Consider the following 20,113-nt stretch of genomic DNA (forward strand, 5'->3'; position numbering starts at 1 on the left):
AACTTATTAAGATGTTTAATATATGTTATCCAATGATAAGCGAGTAAAAAACATATATTTAAGTCAAAACATCATTAAATAAAACTGGAAATAGAGCGATTACCAAAATAAAAACAAAATAAGTATGCGAAGCGGGGTCACATAAACATTACATTGTCTTTTTCCATTGACCCGGGATCGTCGATTAGGTTATATCCATCATTAAACAGAAGTGTTGTTTTATTAGTTTTGTTTTGAGATTCATATGAAGGATAAATACTTAATAAAACATCGGGGAATCAAGACAAAAAGAGTGACAAGTCGAGTAGAAAACGTAAAACGTAGACGGAGAATGAAAAGAAAAAAAAAACGGAAGCAAGAATTTCAGACATCATGGATATCAGATTCCCCCTGGCTCTCTAGGGAAGAAATTTCGGAAAATAAATTGAATGTTTGTATAATTTGTAGACAGCATCTGACCCTTGCCGATCAAAAGTCAATCTTATTTGTTGGCAAAGTGGTGGATAGAAGGGACAATTTAATTGCCCATCAAACATTAAGAAAAAACCTAACAGTTTAGTGAAACAAATAAAATTCAATAGTTAATCTATTATTTAGTTTTCATTTCTTCACTCACTGTCCTCAAAATTTAGTATATGTACCTACTGGCTAGAATTTTTAATTAAATATTGCTGCAAAATAGTCCTCCAGATGTCATTTCATTTGGTTGGGTTTCTGTCCCATTGATGTTAACCCATTTCTCCTTTTATTTGTACGCATGAACAAAATGACTTTCATTTATATTGTGATGCAAAACAGTGGTAAGAATCATACAAGCTAACAGTAAAATACTTCAATATGTATTGGGACTTTCAGGGCGTGTTACTTTTTTTCCGGACAAGTAAAATCTATAGTTTTACTTGCCCAGGAACAAGTGCTCACATCAAATATTTCCACACCCCTGCATTGGTCAATGTTAAGCTTCAATAGTTTGGTCTGGTTCTAAAATTCAATAAGCAATAGGTCAACTTTGTTTGTATTTTGAAATGATTGTAAGGTGTAAATGTCAGTCTGGCAGATAACGTGTCCTAGTCTACATTTTATGGTTCATTGGTCAATGTTAAAAGTTTGTTTCTTAAGAACTCTGTAAGATCATGTAATTGGTAATTTATTTTTGGTGTATGGAGTGATAATGAGGTGTATTTGTCTGTCTTGCTTTGTTTATCTGACCGTGACCTCATTGTTACGAATCATTGATAATGATAAGTTTATGTGATAACTATCAACCATCAATGATAACCATCAATCATGGTAAGTAAAGCAGGCAAGACATTTCAGTGTGTGCACTCTTGTGAAAATACTATAAGCAAGAGGTCATCTATATTTGATATATGGAATGCATGTAAGGCATTCATATCAGTCTGGCATTTTGACCTTAACCTTAATTTCATGGTTCATTGGTAAAAGTTAAGTTTTCCTTGTTAATCGGTTTCTTAGATACTTTAAGATATAGGTAAACTGTATTTAATAAATGGAATGATTGTCAGGTGTACATGCCTATCTGGCAGATATTATCTGTCCTTGACCTCATTTTTGATGGTTAAATGTTCAGTCATAAGTTTAAGTAGTTTTGTCCTCTCTTAAAATACCATAAGGAATAGGTCTTCTATATTTAGTGTATGTAATGATTTTTAGGTGGATATGTTTATCTGGCAGATATCATCTGTCCTTGACTTCATTTTCATGGTTCAATGGTCAATGTTCAGCTGCAGTATTTCGGTCCTCTCCTAAGATACCATAAGCAATAGGTCAACTATATTTGTCTTATGGAATGATTTTTAGGTGGACTTGTCAGATTGGCAGGTTCATCTGACCTGACCTCATTTTTATGGTTCATTGGTCAATGTTAAGTTTTCTTAGTTGAGATTGTTTTTTGGATACTATAATAGTTTAACTATTTTTGGTGTACGGAGTGATTGTAAGGTGTACATGTCAGTCTTGCTCATTTTATAACTGGCTTTTACTAATTATTCAGGGAGCTACCATTTGATTTTTATGGGGGGGGGGGGGGGGGGGGGGGGCTAGGATGAAATTTAATTAAAAAAGGCAGGACAGGAGTTTTGGCTAAAACAAAAGGCAGGATGACAATTTATGTAAAAAAAAGTCAGGATAAACTATTAAAAAAAAATGCAGGACCAAATAGAGAAAAAAATAAAAAGGCAGGACAGAGATGACAACTAAAAAAAAAAGCAGGACAACATTTTTCAACCTAGCCCCCATAAAAATCAAATGGTAGCTCCCTTAGATAATTTTTCTTTCCAAATGCCATTGTCATGAAACACTGACTAACTGAAAAGAAAATTTGTTTTATTTTGGAAAAGAAGTTTTATTTCAAATGCATGATATAAAGGAGAAAAATAAATACAGTCATGTCAATCTCAAATATTATACACAAAAGCTTCCTGTGTACAGTAATTGGTTTGGCTGGAGACTATCATCAAACCTGCTTTTCTGTTAATATCAAAAGCCTTAGGATATATGACTCCATCTTCTTCATTCAAAACTGTTTTATGACTTTTACCATCTGGTGATAACTGCACAATACTGTTATTGCCTAAAGAAGCAATGTAAACAAAGCCATTCATATCTACTGCAATTCCTTCTGGTATATCGATATCGGAATTTTTAACTGTCCAAACGTGTTCTCCTGTGACTTTGTAGCAAAACACCTTGTGAGTACTACAAGCTGTACAATAAATGTTTTCTTCAAACAGGACTAAATGTGTGAGCTGAACTGCTTCTATAATCTCGCGTGATTTGTCCTGCAGGTTTAGTAGAATGATTTTTGCATCATCAGATAGGCTGATGGCCAGTGTTTGACCATAACACGAAATGTCCCAACAGGCACCAGAAATGTCAATAGTTTCTATAGTTTTATTCTTTTCTATGTCCACTAATATCACTTGATGTTTGTAATAGAGACTGACCGCCACTATATTATTGCTGATGTTGCAAAAATTAAACGGGAAGTCATCTTGTGAGAATTTCACCACGTTTCTCCAACAGAAACCATCACTACCGAACAGCATCAAACTTTTCTGGTGGTTTTCTAGGGCCAGAAACTTGCCATCATCAAGAACAAGTAATTTCATCATTAAATATTTTTGTCCTTCTGGAAATTTGAGAGTGTTTAAGAAAGTTGGCTTTATTTGTTCAATATTAGGAAACTTTGATATTGAATGCTGGACTTCATCCCCTGTGATGACCATGACTTTTGAACTATATGGTTGTTTTGTAATAGAAATATCTCCAAAAGATTTTATATCTTTTAGAATTGATTGCAAGGCAGAGGAAATGTTAACATGCAAGTTATTTTTATCGATGTGTCCTTTACTCTCTAAATCTTCTACGTATTTTATTTCTTGTAATGAAGCTTTTCCCATTTCCCTCAGACCAACATATGTTTGCCATTCAGTGGCATATTGTGTCATTTTGTAAAAGTCTTCTTGTAAATGACCAATTTGTTTTGCACGTTGTTCTATTTGTTGAACAAGATCCCCCATTTTTGACTGTATCATTAAATGTTTAGATTCTAACTCGTCAAGAATCTGACTTTCTAATTTGTCCAGGTAATCATCTATAGATTTTCTCACCGATTTAATTTCCGATAGAATTTGTGTTTTCTGATTTTTATTTGTAGTTATAATTTTGTGCAAGTATTCAATTATATGTTCAAACTTTTCTCCTATATCCTTTAAATCTTTTTCCAGAGGTGGGACAGAGTCAGATAATTTTTTGTTTCCTAATATTTCTGACAGCCGCATCATATCTTGACATTGATTATGTTTGTCTGAAGTGCATTCAGAACAACAGGCACATGCATGGACAGAACAGTAAAGTTCATATTTTCTATCATGGTCTTTGCATAGGCTACATGTTTCTTTCATGAAAGATGGCAACTTGTGGTAATCTTCAGTGATTATAGTCTTGTGGTCTTTGGATGCCGCAGAATTTTTGTGATGTTTTTCACATTCCATACAAAGAGACACCTCACAGTCTATACACCATATGACTGTACTACTTGCTTCATTTTGCTTGCAGATATTACAAAGGTATCTTTCTGTTAAAGACATTATTCTTTCTTAGACCTGAAAAAACAGAATTCATATTGTAATGATCTGGTAAATAGTTATTACATTTTTATCAAATGTTAAACGTTCACATGACCAATGAGTGGATTTACTTTATATGTGCATAAACATAACTATATACTGCAGATGTGCTATTTGCGCAGTCAAATTGCATAGACCGTGTGTCATTTGTGATTTACAGTTACTGACCGTATATCGCCTTGTTCATGACGTTGACAATGCGTTTCGTAGAGTTTTATTTATGCTGTAAAAAAAAATACAGGTTCGCGGAAATGTTACGTCGTCTGCTCCAAATTAAATAAATTGCTTCGCCGAGCGCAGCTGGATACGACCGCAGAAGTCCAACCCTGAACAGTTGGGGCAAAAATGAACAGAATATTCGTGCTTGATACAGGTCTGAATTTGGATTGTAATTCAACATTTGACTCATAATAGGTTTCTGACACAGAATAACTGTAGTCAAAGAACTTAGAATTGGTTATATGATTTGAATTTATATTCAATTTTTTGCTTTTGTGCAATACACTATGCTGTTGCAAATTGACCTTCCCCCCAATTTTTTACCCCCCCCTTTTTTTCAACAACAAAAATATTTGTAGAAATTTCCATTTTGTCATTTTGATTTCTGAAATCTTGAGGAGAAAAAATTGTCCCCCCACCACCATTTTTTTTAACCTCACCCCCCCCCCCCCCCCCCCCCCCCCCCCCCGTTTTCCAAAAAAAAAAATCTTTCCCTCAAGACATGGTCATAATCTCAATTCAAATTTCCAATGGAGGTTGCAACCATAATAACCCATTTAAATACATCATAAAAGTCTGAAAATAGAAAATGACATACTTAATGACCACTTGTACAAATATAATCTTACATTAAATAGGTTTTGCGATTTCTGCCCAGGTAACCGTATTGAAAGCACTGAGCACTATTTAATTCATTGCGTCCGTTACACGAACTATCGGATTACTCTTCTACTTGGTATTAAGAATCTGATTTGTCCAGATATGAATATAGCAATGTTGCGGGATCTATGTCCCAACTATCTGAGCAAAATTTTAATAGAAGGTAGTGACGATTTGTCTGATGATACTAATTTAGAGCTGTCTGAGTGTGTGTTTCGATATATTAAATCTTCAAACAGATTTTCTCCATAGCTCAATAACTTATTCGTACTATATTTTTCCTTGTAATAAAAACATATTAGGTATGAAACACATACATAGTCTTATATTATTTTTTTTTCTCTTTCATTTGACCTGATTGTACTCAAAATCGTCTATCCATAATTATTATTTATATATTACTGAATCCAACATGTTTGTAAAGTCATGTGGATGTGAGTAAGAATGAGCGAGTGATTGGATGGGTGTGTATTCAAATAACATTCGTATGTCTTGTCTTGTACATATTGTCTTGTCTTGTGTTAAACATGACATTGTTTGTAAACTAAAAAAATCTTTGTTAATTGTGAATCTGTATATATCTATGTTGAGAAGACCCACACTTAACCTCTGGCTGTTGGCAATCCTCTTTAAATAAATAAAGAATAAAATTAAAACGACATACATAATCATAGCTAAAATTAATTTACCTTAATCAGCATTTTTAAAATTATTAAAATAGTAACTTCTAAAAATGAATTGACAGCTAATCACCTCAAGACAATACAACATTTCTTAATACATAATTTAAAAGCAGTGTAAGGGAGGTAATTCAAAGTTGTGTTTGAATTACCTCCCTTACACTGTAATTTGTACTTAAGTAATTGTCCATTAACCAGGACACCCTTGTTTTTTCTCACTTTTTTGCCCCTAATTCCTAAACGGTTGAGCCATAACCCCCCCCCCCCCCCCCCAAGCCAATCCTAACCATCCCTTTGTGGTATGTAAACTTGTGGTATAATTTCAGAGAGATCCATACACTGTTCCACAAGTTATTGTCATGAAACTAGAAAAATGCTTATTTGGGCCCCTTTTTGGCCCCTTATTCCTAAACTGTTGGGACCATAACCCCCAAAATCAATCCCAACCTTCCTTTTGTGGTTATAAACCTTGTGTATAAATTTCATAGATTTCTATTTACTAATACTAAAGTTATTGTCCGGAAACCAAGTGTCTTCGGACGACGACGTGATACCAATATACGACCACAAAAAAATCGTATAAAAACGACTGTTTTTACCCTAAATATTTCATTTGGAAAAGTTATAGGAGTTGCAGTATATAAAAAATAACCATAAATTGTCTTGAAATATAAATTTTATTTGTACTCTTACTTTCTATCTGTTTCTAAGCCTTGTACAAATAACATTTATATTTCGAGACAATGTATGGTTATTCTATATTAACAAAATAAGGACCACACATTAACGCATGAAATGTCCAATTCTTATACATGTGTAAGTTATGAATAACTTTTTCTTAGGTTTCAAATTCTTTTACTTAAGAATGGTTGATTTTTCTATCTAGGTAAAACAGGCTGATTCAACTCTGTGATAATAGAATTAATTAAGGCAAAAAGTCTAACATTAATATTTGGGCTCATATTTTGGTTTTGAACCTTAATTTCATATTGGAATTTCAAATAAAAGTTGATATCTCTGTATCACATGATGTTTTAATTACATACTTTTTTTTAGATACATACTTTAATATAACATGTTCTATTAAAGTATACAGGTCAAAAAATTTCAGAGACAAGTGCCTTTGCATTAGCAGGAAAAAGACTGGTATATATATACTTTACATTTGTTTTAATAATGCATTTGACAGAACTTACACTCATAATTTTCTAATGGTATAAATATAGGTGGGTATTCAGACTCAGCCATAGACAGCAATCCCTTGTATCAAATATGTCTTAAGCATAGGGTTAACAGGGGCAGTTCCAGGGTCCATGAAAAGGGGGGCCTAGTTGTTTGAAATGGTGAAAAATACTGCAATTCATTTTGTTAAGCAATTATAGGTCACCGTGCAGACTTCAACAATGGAAAAACCTATACTGTGTAGTCGGTTATAAAAGGCCCCGACATGAAAAATGTTAGACAATTCAAACCAGAAAACTAACAGCCTAATCTAAAACCGGAATAGGGATATTCTGTTTTACAGTCAAAACTATGAACAAAGTACATTACAGAATATTTTTTTGGCCAATGCTGCGACAGATTCTATATTTTTCACTTTGCAATCAAAGTAAAGAGAAATATTCTCAGAATAGAATTCTTTAAAATAAAACCCATTCCCCTCCACCTTTTTAATCTGGTCACAATCAAATAGTTGAGCTGTATTTTGACACCGACGATTTGATTGTTGTAAGTTGTGATTATAAAATATTTAAAACATGACAATAAATATTACTATCAACACCTACACAGTTAAAAATATCTCAGAAAAATATCCATTCATGCTGTAGAAACTGGTACGGTTGTCCAATTTGCCACACCTAAATAACTAATATAATGTTGTATATTCATTAACATAACGAAAGTAACTACTGAGTATGCGTTATTGTACATCTTTATTTAAATGAGGGTGGATATTACATATTTTTACATGCAACATATCATACACAAGTCTCATTCGATGATGCAACGGTGAATATCGTAAAGCGTTCAACACGTTCAATATTTAAATTATTGAAGGATAGTAATTTTAATACCGAGTACAAATGCATAGGTTGTAACGGGGTCATCAGGTTCCTTTCATACAATATTGGGGCGTGTTTTTTTGTTCTTCGGTAGTGAGCCAGAAGAGGTCCACTTCTGTTTTTTTGAATAGGGAAGATCTTCTGGCTCTCTTCCACCTCTTCTTTTTTGATAGGTAGTTTAGACGGCAGAGGCACATAACAAACATGGCGTCGTTTAGTCTAAATGACATTAATAAATTTATGAATGCAGATATATTAGAATGTGAGCTGTGTTACAAACGTTTTTATGGTATGACAGTCTTAGTAGGACATCCCTGTAGGACGATAAGCTGGATAAATATAAGAACTACACGGACAATAACAGTTCAGGGACGACTATTTGATATTCTAGGGAAGGGATTTTGATTGATTGGTGTTAAACGCTACTTTCAACACTAAGTTGGGCTATTCCGTGGTGGTCAGTTTAAATTAATAGATGAAGGATGGGGAAGGGAAGAGGGCATTATTAACTTTTTTAATCTGTCGCTAATTATGCCTATTTTTTCAGCTCTTACCAGGCAACCATATTCATATATGAAATCCTCCTGTCCCCCACCCCAATAAATGAATACATATCAAATGGTTTTTCTTCTTACTTAACACAAGTTTAAATTGATTGATTGTGTGTTGCTAATTTTTAACGCCCAGTGACAAATATGTCATGCCTGTTCAGGACTCGGTTCAGGAAAACACGAGTTTAAAAGTCGGGTATATAATATAAAAACGAAGAGATGTATGATTGCTAATGAGGCAACTATCCACCGGAGTTCAAATATGAAGTGGATGTAAGAAATTATAGGCAACCGTAATTAAGGCCTTCAACAATGATAAAACCCGAAACTGTATTAAAAGTCGTCTATAAAAGGCCCGACGTGAAAAGTGTGAGAAACAATTCAAACGAAAAAACTAACGGCCTAATTATGCATAACAAAATAATTTACAAAATATCAAATATGAGTCGAGGCATGTACCAACGACAACCACTAAACTATAGGCTCCTGACTTGGGATAGGCACACAAAGAATATGACAGGGTTGATATAAAAACGAAGATTGCCAATGAGACAAGAGACCAAATGACACGGCAATTAACAGCTATAGGTCACCGTACGGCCTTCAACAATAAGCAAAGCCCATACCGCATAGTCAGATATAAAAGGCCCCGCAATCACAAATGTAAAACAATTCAAACGAGAAAACTAACGGTCTGAATAATGTACAAAAAAATGAACGAAAAACAAATATGTAACACAGCAACAAACGACAACCATTCATTGAAATTACAGGCTCCTGACTTGGGACAGACACATACATACAGAATGTGGCGGGGTTAAACATGTTAGCGAGATCCGGCCCAACCCGCCCCCTAACCTGGGACAGTGGTGTAACAGTACAAGAACAGGTTTGTGAGCGCTCAACCCTTCCCGAAGCTGGGACAGTGGTGTAACAGTACAATATAAGAACAACCTGCACAAATCAATTGCAATTAGATTAACTCAAAAGATCGGTACGAGACACAAAAAAAAAAAACAAAAAAACTTACATTAAGACAATAGACACAAAGCACCGAAATAAGAGTATTTGCAATTTCTGGAAGTTTGTTCAAAGCTAATAACAACTTATATTGAAATAAATCTTGTTCTCCCAGACTGAAGTATCAATCAGTACACAACCAACGGATTTATTAAAAATAGAAAAGAAAAAAAAAAACAGTCTGAGAAATGTCTGGTATACATTGTATACTTGCATATTGATACATATACAATGAAAATTTTAACTTATCCTGCAATCGAAGGGGGGGGGGGGGGATTAATGTTAAAAGTATTTTTCTTAATCTGCTTTCACATTAAGTGCATGATTCATAAACAAGTTTGGAACAAGATTTATCGGATTTTTTATTTATTTTTTTTCATATAAAGTATCAATACCTTAGTTGTTTTTGTTTTTTGTTTTTTTTTTAATACTTCAGACTGTCGATTGCCCGTTGAATATAGAATTGATTGTATCTAAACAATCGATTAGTTTTATTACAAAGATGAAAACATAACTTGTGTACATAAAATACGTTTCACATTGGCACTTGATTTTGAATACAGTATTACTCTGCTTGTTGATAATTTTCGGGATTCTTTTCTGAAAATACTATTTGTGTGGCCAGAGATGCAGATAGGTGCATTTGTTAGAACAGTGTCTTTTCATTAAATATTATAAAAAAGAATTGATGTTGATACACCTTCAATATCCAAAATTATTTGCACCTGCACTAATCAGTTATGCGACTACTGGTCTTTCATTTTAACTTATCCTGCAATCGAAGGGGGGGGGGGGGGGGGGGTGTCTTCATTTCAATACTCTATTTTTCTTGCCATTTTCTATATTAATTAAGGACATGCATATTGTGCTCTACATATTATGTTAAATGCTCACATTTATGTCAAATAAAAAAAAAATAGAAATTTTCTAGATATAGATGAAATAATAGATACAAATTTTTATATGTGACAGTCAGGTTGTTACCAACTTTATAAGAGTTGTCTGCCAATTAACTTACTGATCAAGAAAAATTGTTGTCTCTGAAGAGAATGTTGACTCATCGTTGATTTCATTCACTGCAATCCCAAATTTTATTGAAAGTTATATTGTGCAAGTTAAATACTTATTATACTTTATTAGTATTTATTTATATAGAATATTTAGTTTTCAAGGCAAAATTCAATAAAACAATAAAAATAACTCTGAAAAATGTAATATTTTATTAAATTTTAGTAATCTAGAAATTTTTATAATTAAAGTTGCATACTTGATTAATGTTAAAAGTATTTTTCTTAATCTGCTTTCACATTAAGTGCATGATTCATAAACAAGTTTGGAACAAGATTTATCGGATTTTTTATTTAATTTTTTTCATATAAAGTATCAATACCTTAGTTGTTTTTGTTTTTTGTATTTTTTTTTTTTTTTAATACTTCAGACTGTCGATTGCCCGTTGAATATAGAATTGATTGTATCTAAACAATCGATTAGTTTTATTACAAAGATGAAAACATAACTTGTGTACATAAAATACGTTTCACATTGGCACTTGATTTTGAATACAGTATTACTCTTTCAGGATTTGCTTGTTGATAATTTTCGGGATTCTTTTCTGAAAATACTATTTTTGTGGCCAGAGATGCAGATAGGTGCATTTGTTAGAACAGTGTCTTTTCATTAAATATTATAAAAAAGAATTGATGTTGATACAGATTCAATATCCAAAATTATTTGCACCTGCACTAATCAGTTATGCGACTACTGGTCTTTCATTTTAACTTATTCTGCAATCGACCTTTCTACTATACAAATACAGGTGTACAGTTAACACGAAGCGATATACGTATACTAGACGTATATAGTCTCCTGGTATCCTGCTTCTGTTGCGAGCTAACGGTTATGTCACAGTTCAATTTGGGGTCCTCATTGCGGTCCGCGTTTAAGTCATGTCGATTTCTTTCAAAAACAAATTCAACGATTGGGATGGGAAAAAAATGTACAAAATTAATTGCAGGATAAAGACAATAACTGTTTATTGTCTTTAAATATCAGCTGCAATTGTACTCTGCTCGAAACAGAAGTAATAGCTCGCTAAAACTCGCATTACACCCGTTTCTTAGCCTCGTACAAATACATACAGCTGATATTTAAAGACACTAAACAGTTATTGTCTATCTATCTTTTTAGTTCCATTTTATATGTTTTGTGCATAAGTATAACATATAACATAGGAAATTGTAAATATAGTGAAATTCTTCAATCAATCATTTTAAAAGGATTTTAGTTCAATTGATAAATGAATAGATTGATACGATCCGAAGAGCTAGATTTGCCGTATTTGGTAAACAGATTCCTCAATCATAGTATGAAGTTAAAGTCTGGGTCAATGTTATTGAACTCATCGTCATTGTTTAATAACCGCGTAAAAATGTTTTTCACTTGGATGTTTTCAGCGATTGTGAGCAATAAGGCAACTATATTTGGTTTCAATTTATGCAAGATAAACATCTGTCAGATGCAGAGTTCTGACCTTGACCTCATTTTCACGGTTTATTGGTTTATATTTATTTCGTTTCTCGGATAATATAAGTTCATTTTGTGTATTGAAAGGCACACATGTCCGTCTGATAGGGTTAACCTGCTCTTGGTTTAATTTAATTTCTAAGATCATTTATAATGTTTGCACGAAGACCTCAACCTTAAAGACTTTCAATATAAAATTCAAATGATAATGAGTTAACCAGGAAAAAATTTCATCCTACGCACTCTTTGTAAGGCTCGCTATAACTGCTCTTTGTAAGGCTCGCTATAACTGCTTGAGGTTATTATACCTCTCTTCAAGGAAAATGTAAGAATGTACTGGTTTTAACCTCTGCCAATACCACAAAATGTTCGGAAACTACAAATCAAAGCTTCCTAAAATGTTGTATCAAGCTTCATGTAAGCATGCAATTCCGTGTAACTTAGTGTTTACACACCAATCGCTATTCATTTTCCTGACTTCTATATTCTTATGCGTAAATAATGACCATTGTATGAAATTTTCGTCGCATATCATCCTGGAATTTGGTATTGATACTGATAACGGGGATATAAATAGTGAGCAATATCCCACAGTACATAAACTACTTCTACGGTGTTTTTAACGGCATACTGTAAAACATGGTATGGTACGATGGTATGGTATGTGTTATGGTATGGTGGTATGGTACGAATACCACCATACCATGGCATGCGTGAATGGTACCATGGTAAGGTATGATGGTATGGTACAAATAACTATACCGTGGTATAATTTGATGGTATGAAGCATGGTATTGTTTTTTGATATAGGAAATTTTGAAAAGTTAATTAAGGCAATTTTGAAACATGATTTTTTTTAATTGGCTGACATTATGTATCTGTTTTATTTATGAAAAGAAAATATTACTAAAAAAAGTGGATGTAGACAAAACAGATCACTTACATAAATTTGTGAACAGAAAACAAGAGAAAACTCAATTTACACATCTTAGATAACAATAAAGTTAAGATAAGATAAATATTATGTCCCGTCCTAAAACATTGAAAATTCTGTCAATTAGTCTTTGAAATTTTGGGAAGTGCTGCATATCTTATGATTATAAGCTAGATAATGTAGTTAAAGTTGTATTGCTTAACCTTCTGTCAATGACCAACTTTTATATTGTTTTGAAATATGACACTTTCAACAGTTGCATATTCTGTGTGTCTACATATATGCCCAAGAAATCACATTTAAAAAATGTTAATAAAAGGTGAATGCATCTGCTGCATCAATTAGAAAACACCATACTTTCAAATTAAACTGTCACTCATATAATACTATGTTAGTTGATAGATACCTCATGTTTTTATATGTGAAAATTGTTGCACTAAGGAATAGTTAATACACAATATCAATCAAAGAGTGTGTCTTCTTTTATTATTATTTATGATTTATATTTCATTTGTTGTAGAATAAAAAATATACATGTATGAAAAATCTGTTAACTCAGTCCCTTCACACTATCTACAAATATAAACAAAACACTGGTCTTTAACAATGCAAATGCACATGCAAACCATTTAATTATTTTAGTGAAATATAAAACTACGTGTACCGGTACTAATTACTCCTCCAAACTGAATATTTTCTTAAATCTAGATAATTGCTTCGCAGCAAAAAAAAAAAAAAATCTTCATTTTAACCTCAATAATTTAAAAGCTTTGACTTTCATGGAAATAAAATCTTAATTTCAATATCAAACTTTTATAAGATAGTATTAGCATATAATAAACAACAACAAAAAAACCGACATACATTCCAAATATCTTTACAGAAAGAGTATACTTATATTTATATGTAATAATTCATTGATCAAGCAAATCTTTTTGATTCTGTTGAAATTGACTCACCACATATGGTGCTACATACACTAATGCTTGAACAAAAAAGGTATTTTTTGACTTGATGCATTGTTTAGACAGATGAAAATAAATATTGTTTATTTCTCCATATAATTTTGTGCAATCTTTGAAATATTCATGTCTCCCTCTAGAAACAACAACTAAATCCCCTGGTGGTTTGGGTATTTGTCCTTCATGTTTTAAGTTTCCCTTTATCCATAGCATTTCGACACTTTATTGTCACAATCTTTTAAGAAAATATATTATATATCCTCCATCGGGTGGTCTTGGAGCTGGAACTTTTGGTTGGTCATGATCATCCAAATACGTTAAATTTTTAATGGCCTCCCCTTTACGCTTCTGTTGTGCTTTATGTGGCTTTTTACCTCTTCCGCAAGGCATATTTATATTTGCAAGACCTGTACGATTTAAATTAATGGTTTTGGTTAACAATATTTCAAGTAAATTACAGTGTTCTGCTGCTGTAGTGGAATGGGAGCATACTTTACACAGTTCCCATATTGGACAGTTACTGTCACATGCTACTTGACTGTGCAAAGTAAAGTTACCAAATGAGGTTTTTCAGCATTGGTAGAGCTGGTGATAAAGTATTTGCCAACGATGTTTGATGCTCCGGGTTTCCCAGGGAATGAAACTATATCAGATCTACTATGATATCAATTTCATTTTTTTCTAACTATTTTCTGAAGTTCTTAACTTACTTAATTATCCTGACTGAAGAACTGACTTATCTTTTGAATGTGTGTGGGCCATTCTTTTCTAAATTAATTGTTTTGATTCTAAATGTCTGTGAGAAACATTCAAAAGGGAATTGAAACAATAAATATTTTTTTACATCGTGTTTCAATACTCTTGTTCCTGTTTCTCATTGAAAAAAAGTTTGTTTTGGAATAGGTCAAAAAGAAAAGAAAACAGATAATAAATAAAATCCTGTTTCAGAATAGGTTTATTAATTTTTCTAAATTTCCTACTTCAAAAAACCATACCATGCTTCATACCATGGTATGGTAATTTGTACCATACCACCATACCATACCATGGTACCATTCATGTATACCATGGTATGGTGGTATTCGTACCATACCACTATACCATAACACATACCATATCACCGTACCATACCATGTTTTACAGTATGCCGTTTTTAACGACATTTGACTACCCATGAGTGTCTCGCACAGTTGGATGCTACATCTGGTAATATAATAGTATAATATATATGTATATATGTCTCTGGTGGCAAAAGGTGTAAGTGACACTTCCTTAGCTTTGTAGATGAATCATTGATTTTCATTAGCTCTTTTAGTGGAACACCCTAGTAGTGTTGATAATAGTTGTGGCTTATGTTACCAGGGGTGACGGATTCAGTCTCCGGCTGTTACAATGGCAATGCTCTGTTTTATTTGGCATGATGGTTAGAATTATAATAATTCATGCATAATTTGCATAATAAGAAATCATTTACTATGATTGGTCACAAGAGCTTCTGGTAGTATTTTTTTGTGGTAGAATTTTTAAAATGTCGTATCAAACAAGTTCCCCAGATTTTTATCAGTATTGTTTGGTATCTTGTTATATCTATTGATTTGTTCAATATTCAAAGTTCTGATCAAGCAATTAATCAAGGAATTACTAAAACACTCTGCTAATTTTTATTGCATACACCATACTTTCATTATACTGTTTATTATGAGTTACACTAAAATCACCTTGGTACCTAGTCTATTTGTCGTTTATATTGAAAAAGACGGATGAAAGATACCAAAGGGACATTCAAACTCATAAGTCGAAAGTAAACTGACAACGCCATGGCAAATAGACAAAAGACAAACAAACAGCACACAAAACACAACATAGAAAACTGAAGACTGAGCAACAGAAACCCCACCAAAAACCGGAGATGATCCCAGGTGTTGCCGAAAGGTAAGCAGATACTGCTCCACTCATGGCACCGTCGTGAAGTCTTGAGTTCTTATTTTATGGGTGCTTATCTAATACATGACGATTTTTTTTGTCGCAGGTAAAATGGATTTGTTTTTTCATTATTATCTGTGATTTTTCTCGTTAACTTACTTTTACTGATGAACATTTCGCAAGGTATCATTTATTTTACTAGTAATCAGGATAATTAGGGAAATACTAATAACATTGGTTGGTCCCATTGAAAGTCTGTGTACATAGTGATTGTGATGTCGGGAATTTCGCTGGTAGTTTTAACTGTAATTTTTATTCCATTTATAGAATTTCAGAATATATTAGGGTTAAGGTCTTTACTGTTGGATTTATATGCATGTCTAGAATCAATTCAATGACGATATGACTTTGACGCTTATGAAATAGCATTGATATAAAAATTAATACAAAAACCAAACAATCTACCGTTAAAGGTCAATATACGGTTTTCGATAATAGCCAATATGTCTAGCTCTTGAATGCCTGAGTCCAAAAAGTTGGGAATAAATTTGATATTGACTATAAGCTATCCTATTGCATTCCCTAAATGACAAACAAAAAAGTAAGATAAGATTTAGGACAGGCGCAATGTTGACCTATGCAATTGTGATTAAGCTAAGGTCGCAGCTACCACAAGCAAAGTTGATCTAAAACGCATTCGGCTTTTTTATTTAGGCTCTTTTGGTTTATAAGTTCTCCGATGTTTCATACTTTTAGTTTTCAAAACTTCCGATCTCCATTTTACTTGATGAATGTTTTTCAAGAAACACATGTTGGTTTCAGTATATAACTTAACACCGAAAGTGTAGTGTGATCGCAACATAAAAGCAATGACGAAAGATAAAGGGAAATCATTTTATTAAATCTTTGTATCATTATAAAAACTTTTTAAACACTAGAAGACAGATAATAAGAAGTCACTATTAAATTTTGAAAAATTTCAAATTCTTCCAACGGTTATGCTTCTTCATCCTGTAAATACAAAAGTACTTTTATCAAAATATATGTATTTGATTAAACTTGAATTAGCTGAAAACAAATACAATATATTGTTTACTGTTGAATTTTATCTTATATCTTATAGTTTCTTCTAGCCCACTGTTTACATTATACTTTCCACATTCTATATTGTAAATGTATATCTAGTGTCTTTCATTTCGCGATTTTATAAAGAAAACATGTATAGAAACATGCGTGCAACTGTTTTTAGTTGATCGAATAAAGAGTATACTTTTGTGTATCTATATGTAAATATTACTTCATTAAGACATGTATGCCCATACATAACATCAACCAAGAATCCAGAGTTCGTAAATATTCGTTGACGGATATATGTACGATGTGTTGGTGTCTCAACTCACTAGCACATAATTTCGCTGTTTTGGAAATTTAGTTCCCAGTTTAGTCTTCATGTGGATTGGCATGGCGGGTGATGGGTGCATAGCAGGAAACGCTTACCCTTTCGTCGCACCAGCCTCGCTGCTTAAGGAGTTCTGGCGATTCCCTCATTTTTTTTTGTTAATTGATTTGTCTCGTCTTAATCGATTTACGAGATTTGAACATCGGTAAACTTCATTCATCTCAAGTATCATAACTCCACCGTTCGAAATTAACAGTAATGTGTTTTTTTTCAAACAATAAGTTTGCCTAAGTCGAATATTTAATATGTCGGAAAGTGAACAATAATCTCAAAAAGTAAAATAACAAAACTACCGAACTCCATGGAAAATTCCAAACGGAAAGTCCTTTATCAAATGGCAAAATCAAAAGTTCACAACAAACACAACAAACGAATGGAAAACAACTGTCATATTCCTGACTTGGTACAGGCATTTCCTTATGTAGAAAATGGTGGATTAAACCTGGTTTTATAGCTAGCTAAACCTCTCACTTGAATTACAGTCGCATAGAATTCCATTATATTGACAAAAATGTGTTAGCAAAACAAAAAGGCATAACTCTTGCTAACTTATAAACCATATAAAATTTAAGAAAAGTACAGAAAAAGCACTTGTATAAACCTTAAACACCTAGAATGGAAGAGTCTAAATCGGATTTACATTTAATAGTAGATATGTCAACGTATAATGTTCCGCCTAACAAAAGTTCCTCTGGATACTTTGCTATAAACAATGTTATAATATCTGTTCCTATTGGAACAAATATTCCGTACCCTTTATTCCGCCAGGAACAAATATTGTAATAATTCTTTCTGTGGAATTAATATTCCAGAATACTTCTTCCATTTGGAACTAATATTATAAACAAGCTTCTATTTCATGACAGATAACAGTACTCAGTCTGATATTTTCACTGGCCGATTAAATGGTAGTAACGTGATTTAATCATTAATTTATTACACATTGTTTTGTAACTTTTGGGTAAATTTTTATTTTTGAACTTCAACTTTTCAAAGCAAGGATTTTTCATTTTGTAATTCAGTTGATTAACATAGATAATATAATAAAACTTGGTTGTACAAAATTCATGCCTATGTTGGACCTCTCTTTAATACAATACATTAATAAGACAGGAGCTACTAACCATAGTTTTAAAATATTTGAAATAAAGGTAGTAGTTTTCAGCCATGTATTTTGTTCTTTGAAATTGAGAGTAATGGTATTTGCTTGCCGTTTTTTTTCAACCCCATTCTGGACCCCCTGATTCTAACTTTTAGTTAATATAACATCAACTTTAATCCTACAAAAGGTTAAAAGTTCGGGGTACAATAAGTAAACGAAAGAGATCTTTTATCGAAATGTGATAGTTTCAGATATCTTAGATAATTATTTTGCGTTGAAAAACAATTCAAACTACTCGAAAAGGTTTATAAGAAAAGAAAAAAAAATGTATTAGTTATTTTCTGTGTCCATATTCTTTTATCTGAATGCAACATAATGTTTATTTAGCAATAATTACATTACATGTATGTTTCATTATAATACGTTATTTTGATTGGCTAACAGCAATCTCGCGTCATTCTGAAATTAACCTTCATTTCAAAATGAAATGTAACATTCATGATGACACGAGCTTCTACAATAAAGTGCACAGGTAAATAAAAGAAAAACTTGATAGAAATCGTGCGCACATTTTTAGAATGAAGCGCTTCCGCGCTTCATACAAAATGTACTTCGGTCAACGCTTTTACACCCCAATAAATTTACAAAAAGGAGCATTCAATTCTTAAATAACAATTCGAGAATATTCGTTTGAATTGATCTTAACATATATTACATATGCTTACCCATCATTATATTTTTTACCATGGTACCTGGAATGCAATAAATTAAAACATATTAAGATGTAATCTAAAAAGCAAAACGTTTAGCTAGCTGTAAAACAGGTTTAATCAACCATTTTCTACATAATGAAATGCCCGTACCAAGTCGGGAATATGACAGTTGTTTTCCATTCGTTTGATGTTTTTGAGCTTTTGATTTTGCCATTTGATGAATGACTTTCTGTTTTGAATTTTCCTTGGAGTTCGGTATTTTTGCTATTTTACTTTTAAATATTTCATAAAATTCATAACAAATATAAAATTCAAATATTTTTAATCACCTAAAGAATAATCTAGCATAAGTCATACATAGAGAGTGAAATGAATTAAAATTCAATATACAGCTTACCTTCTTGTTTATCTCCAGAAGTTTTGCTGCTGACTTCTTTTCCAGATTTGTCCTTATCGTCTGGTGATTTAGGTTCTTCCGTGCTATTTCTTCTGTCTGCTGATGACTTGCCTTTACCATGTCCAGACATATTTGATCGGTCTATTGCGAAATTATTAAGATCTGATATATGAAACATTTTGGAAAAAATTACTTATGCCATAAGTATTTATACTAGTCTGTATTATTATTGAAAAGTGAATAAAGTACTAGAAGCTTGTTTGCTATTTTTACATATATAGCATTCAACACTATTTCACAATAACTTTTGTTTAATTATAATTTGTGCAGAAACTATTGATTTCTGTACGTTTTATTTATAATAAAATCAATTGCTTTCAATTGAAATTAACAAAGACATTTTCTAAATATGTAAAACATTGATCATTTAACATGTTCAACCAAATCAAGTATATAAAAAATAGTATTTTTCTGTTCAATGCATACTTACATGTAAATTACAAAAAACGCAGTATAAAAGATTATGTCTTCTGTTAGCTTTATATAAGTAAAACAGACACAGGACACGCCCATTATGGAAAGACATACATTGACCAATAGAAAAGGTTCATACTTTAGAAACTTATCGTTTATTATTTATCTCTTGAAAATTTATTTTTTCTAGGAAAATGCATTACGTGGCATGTTTTCTTTACTTGAACTTATTCCGGGAATTTATATCAAAATACATCTTAGATATTGTTAATTGTAATTCCT

General features: G+C 32.3%; 1 protein-coding gene and 1 long non-coding RNA gene across 2 annotated transcripts; both read right to left on the reverse strand.

Annotated features, from left to right (window-relative positions):
- Positions 1–2,329: 2,329 nt before the first annotated feature.
- On the reverse strand, positions 2,330–7,599 carry LOC127698804 (uncharacterized). Its single transcript, XM_052202488.1, has 2 exons — positions 7,498–7,599; positions 2,330–4,127 (listed from the first exon to the last, which is right to left on the reverse strand). The coding sequence occupies exon 2, from the start codon at positions 4,110–4,112 to the stop codon at positions 2,418–2,420; it is 1,695 nt and encodes a 564-aa protein (XP_052058448.1). The 5' UTR covers positions 4,113–4,127; positions 7,498–7,599; the 3' UTR covers positions 2,330–2,417.
- Positions 7,600–16,566: 8,967 nt separating this feature from the next.
- Positions 16,567–19,860, reverse strand: LOC127698836 (uncharacterized). Its single transcript, XR_007980964.1, has 4 exons — positions 19,848–19,860; positions 19,358–19,498; positions 18,973–18,999; positions 16,567–16,697 (listed from the first exon to the last, which is right to left on the reverse strand). It is a non-coding gene; the product is annotated as an uncharacterized LOC127698836 (long non-coding RNA).
- Positions 19,861–20,113: the final 253 nt, after the last annotated feature.

The sequence above is a fragment of the Mytilus californianus genome, unplaced genomic scaffold (genome assembly GCF_021869535.1).
Source record: "Mytilus californianus isolate M0D057914Y unplaced genomic scaffold, xbMytCali1.0.p SCAF_4, whole genome shotgun sequence".
Taxonomy (NCBI): domain Eukaryota; kingdom Metazoa; phylum Mollusca; class Bivalvia; order Mytilida; family Mytilidae; genus Mytilus; species Mytilus californianus.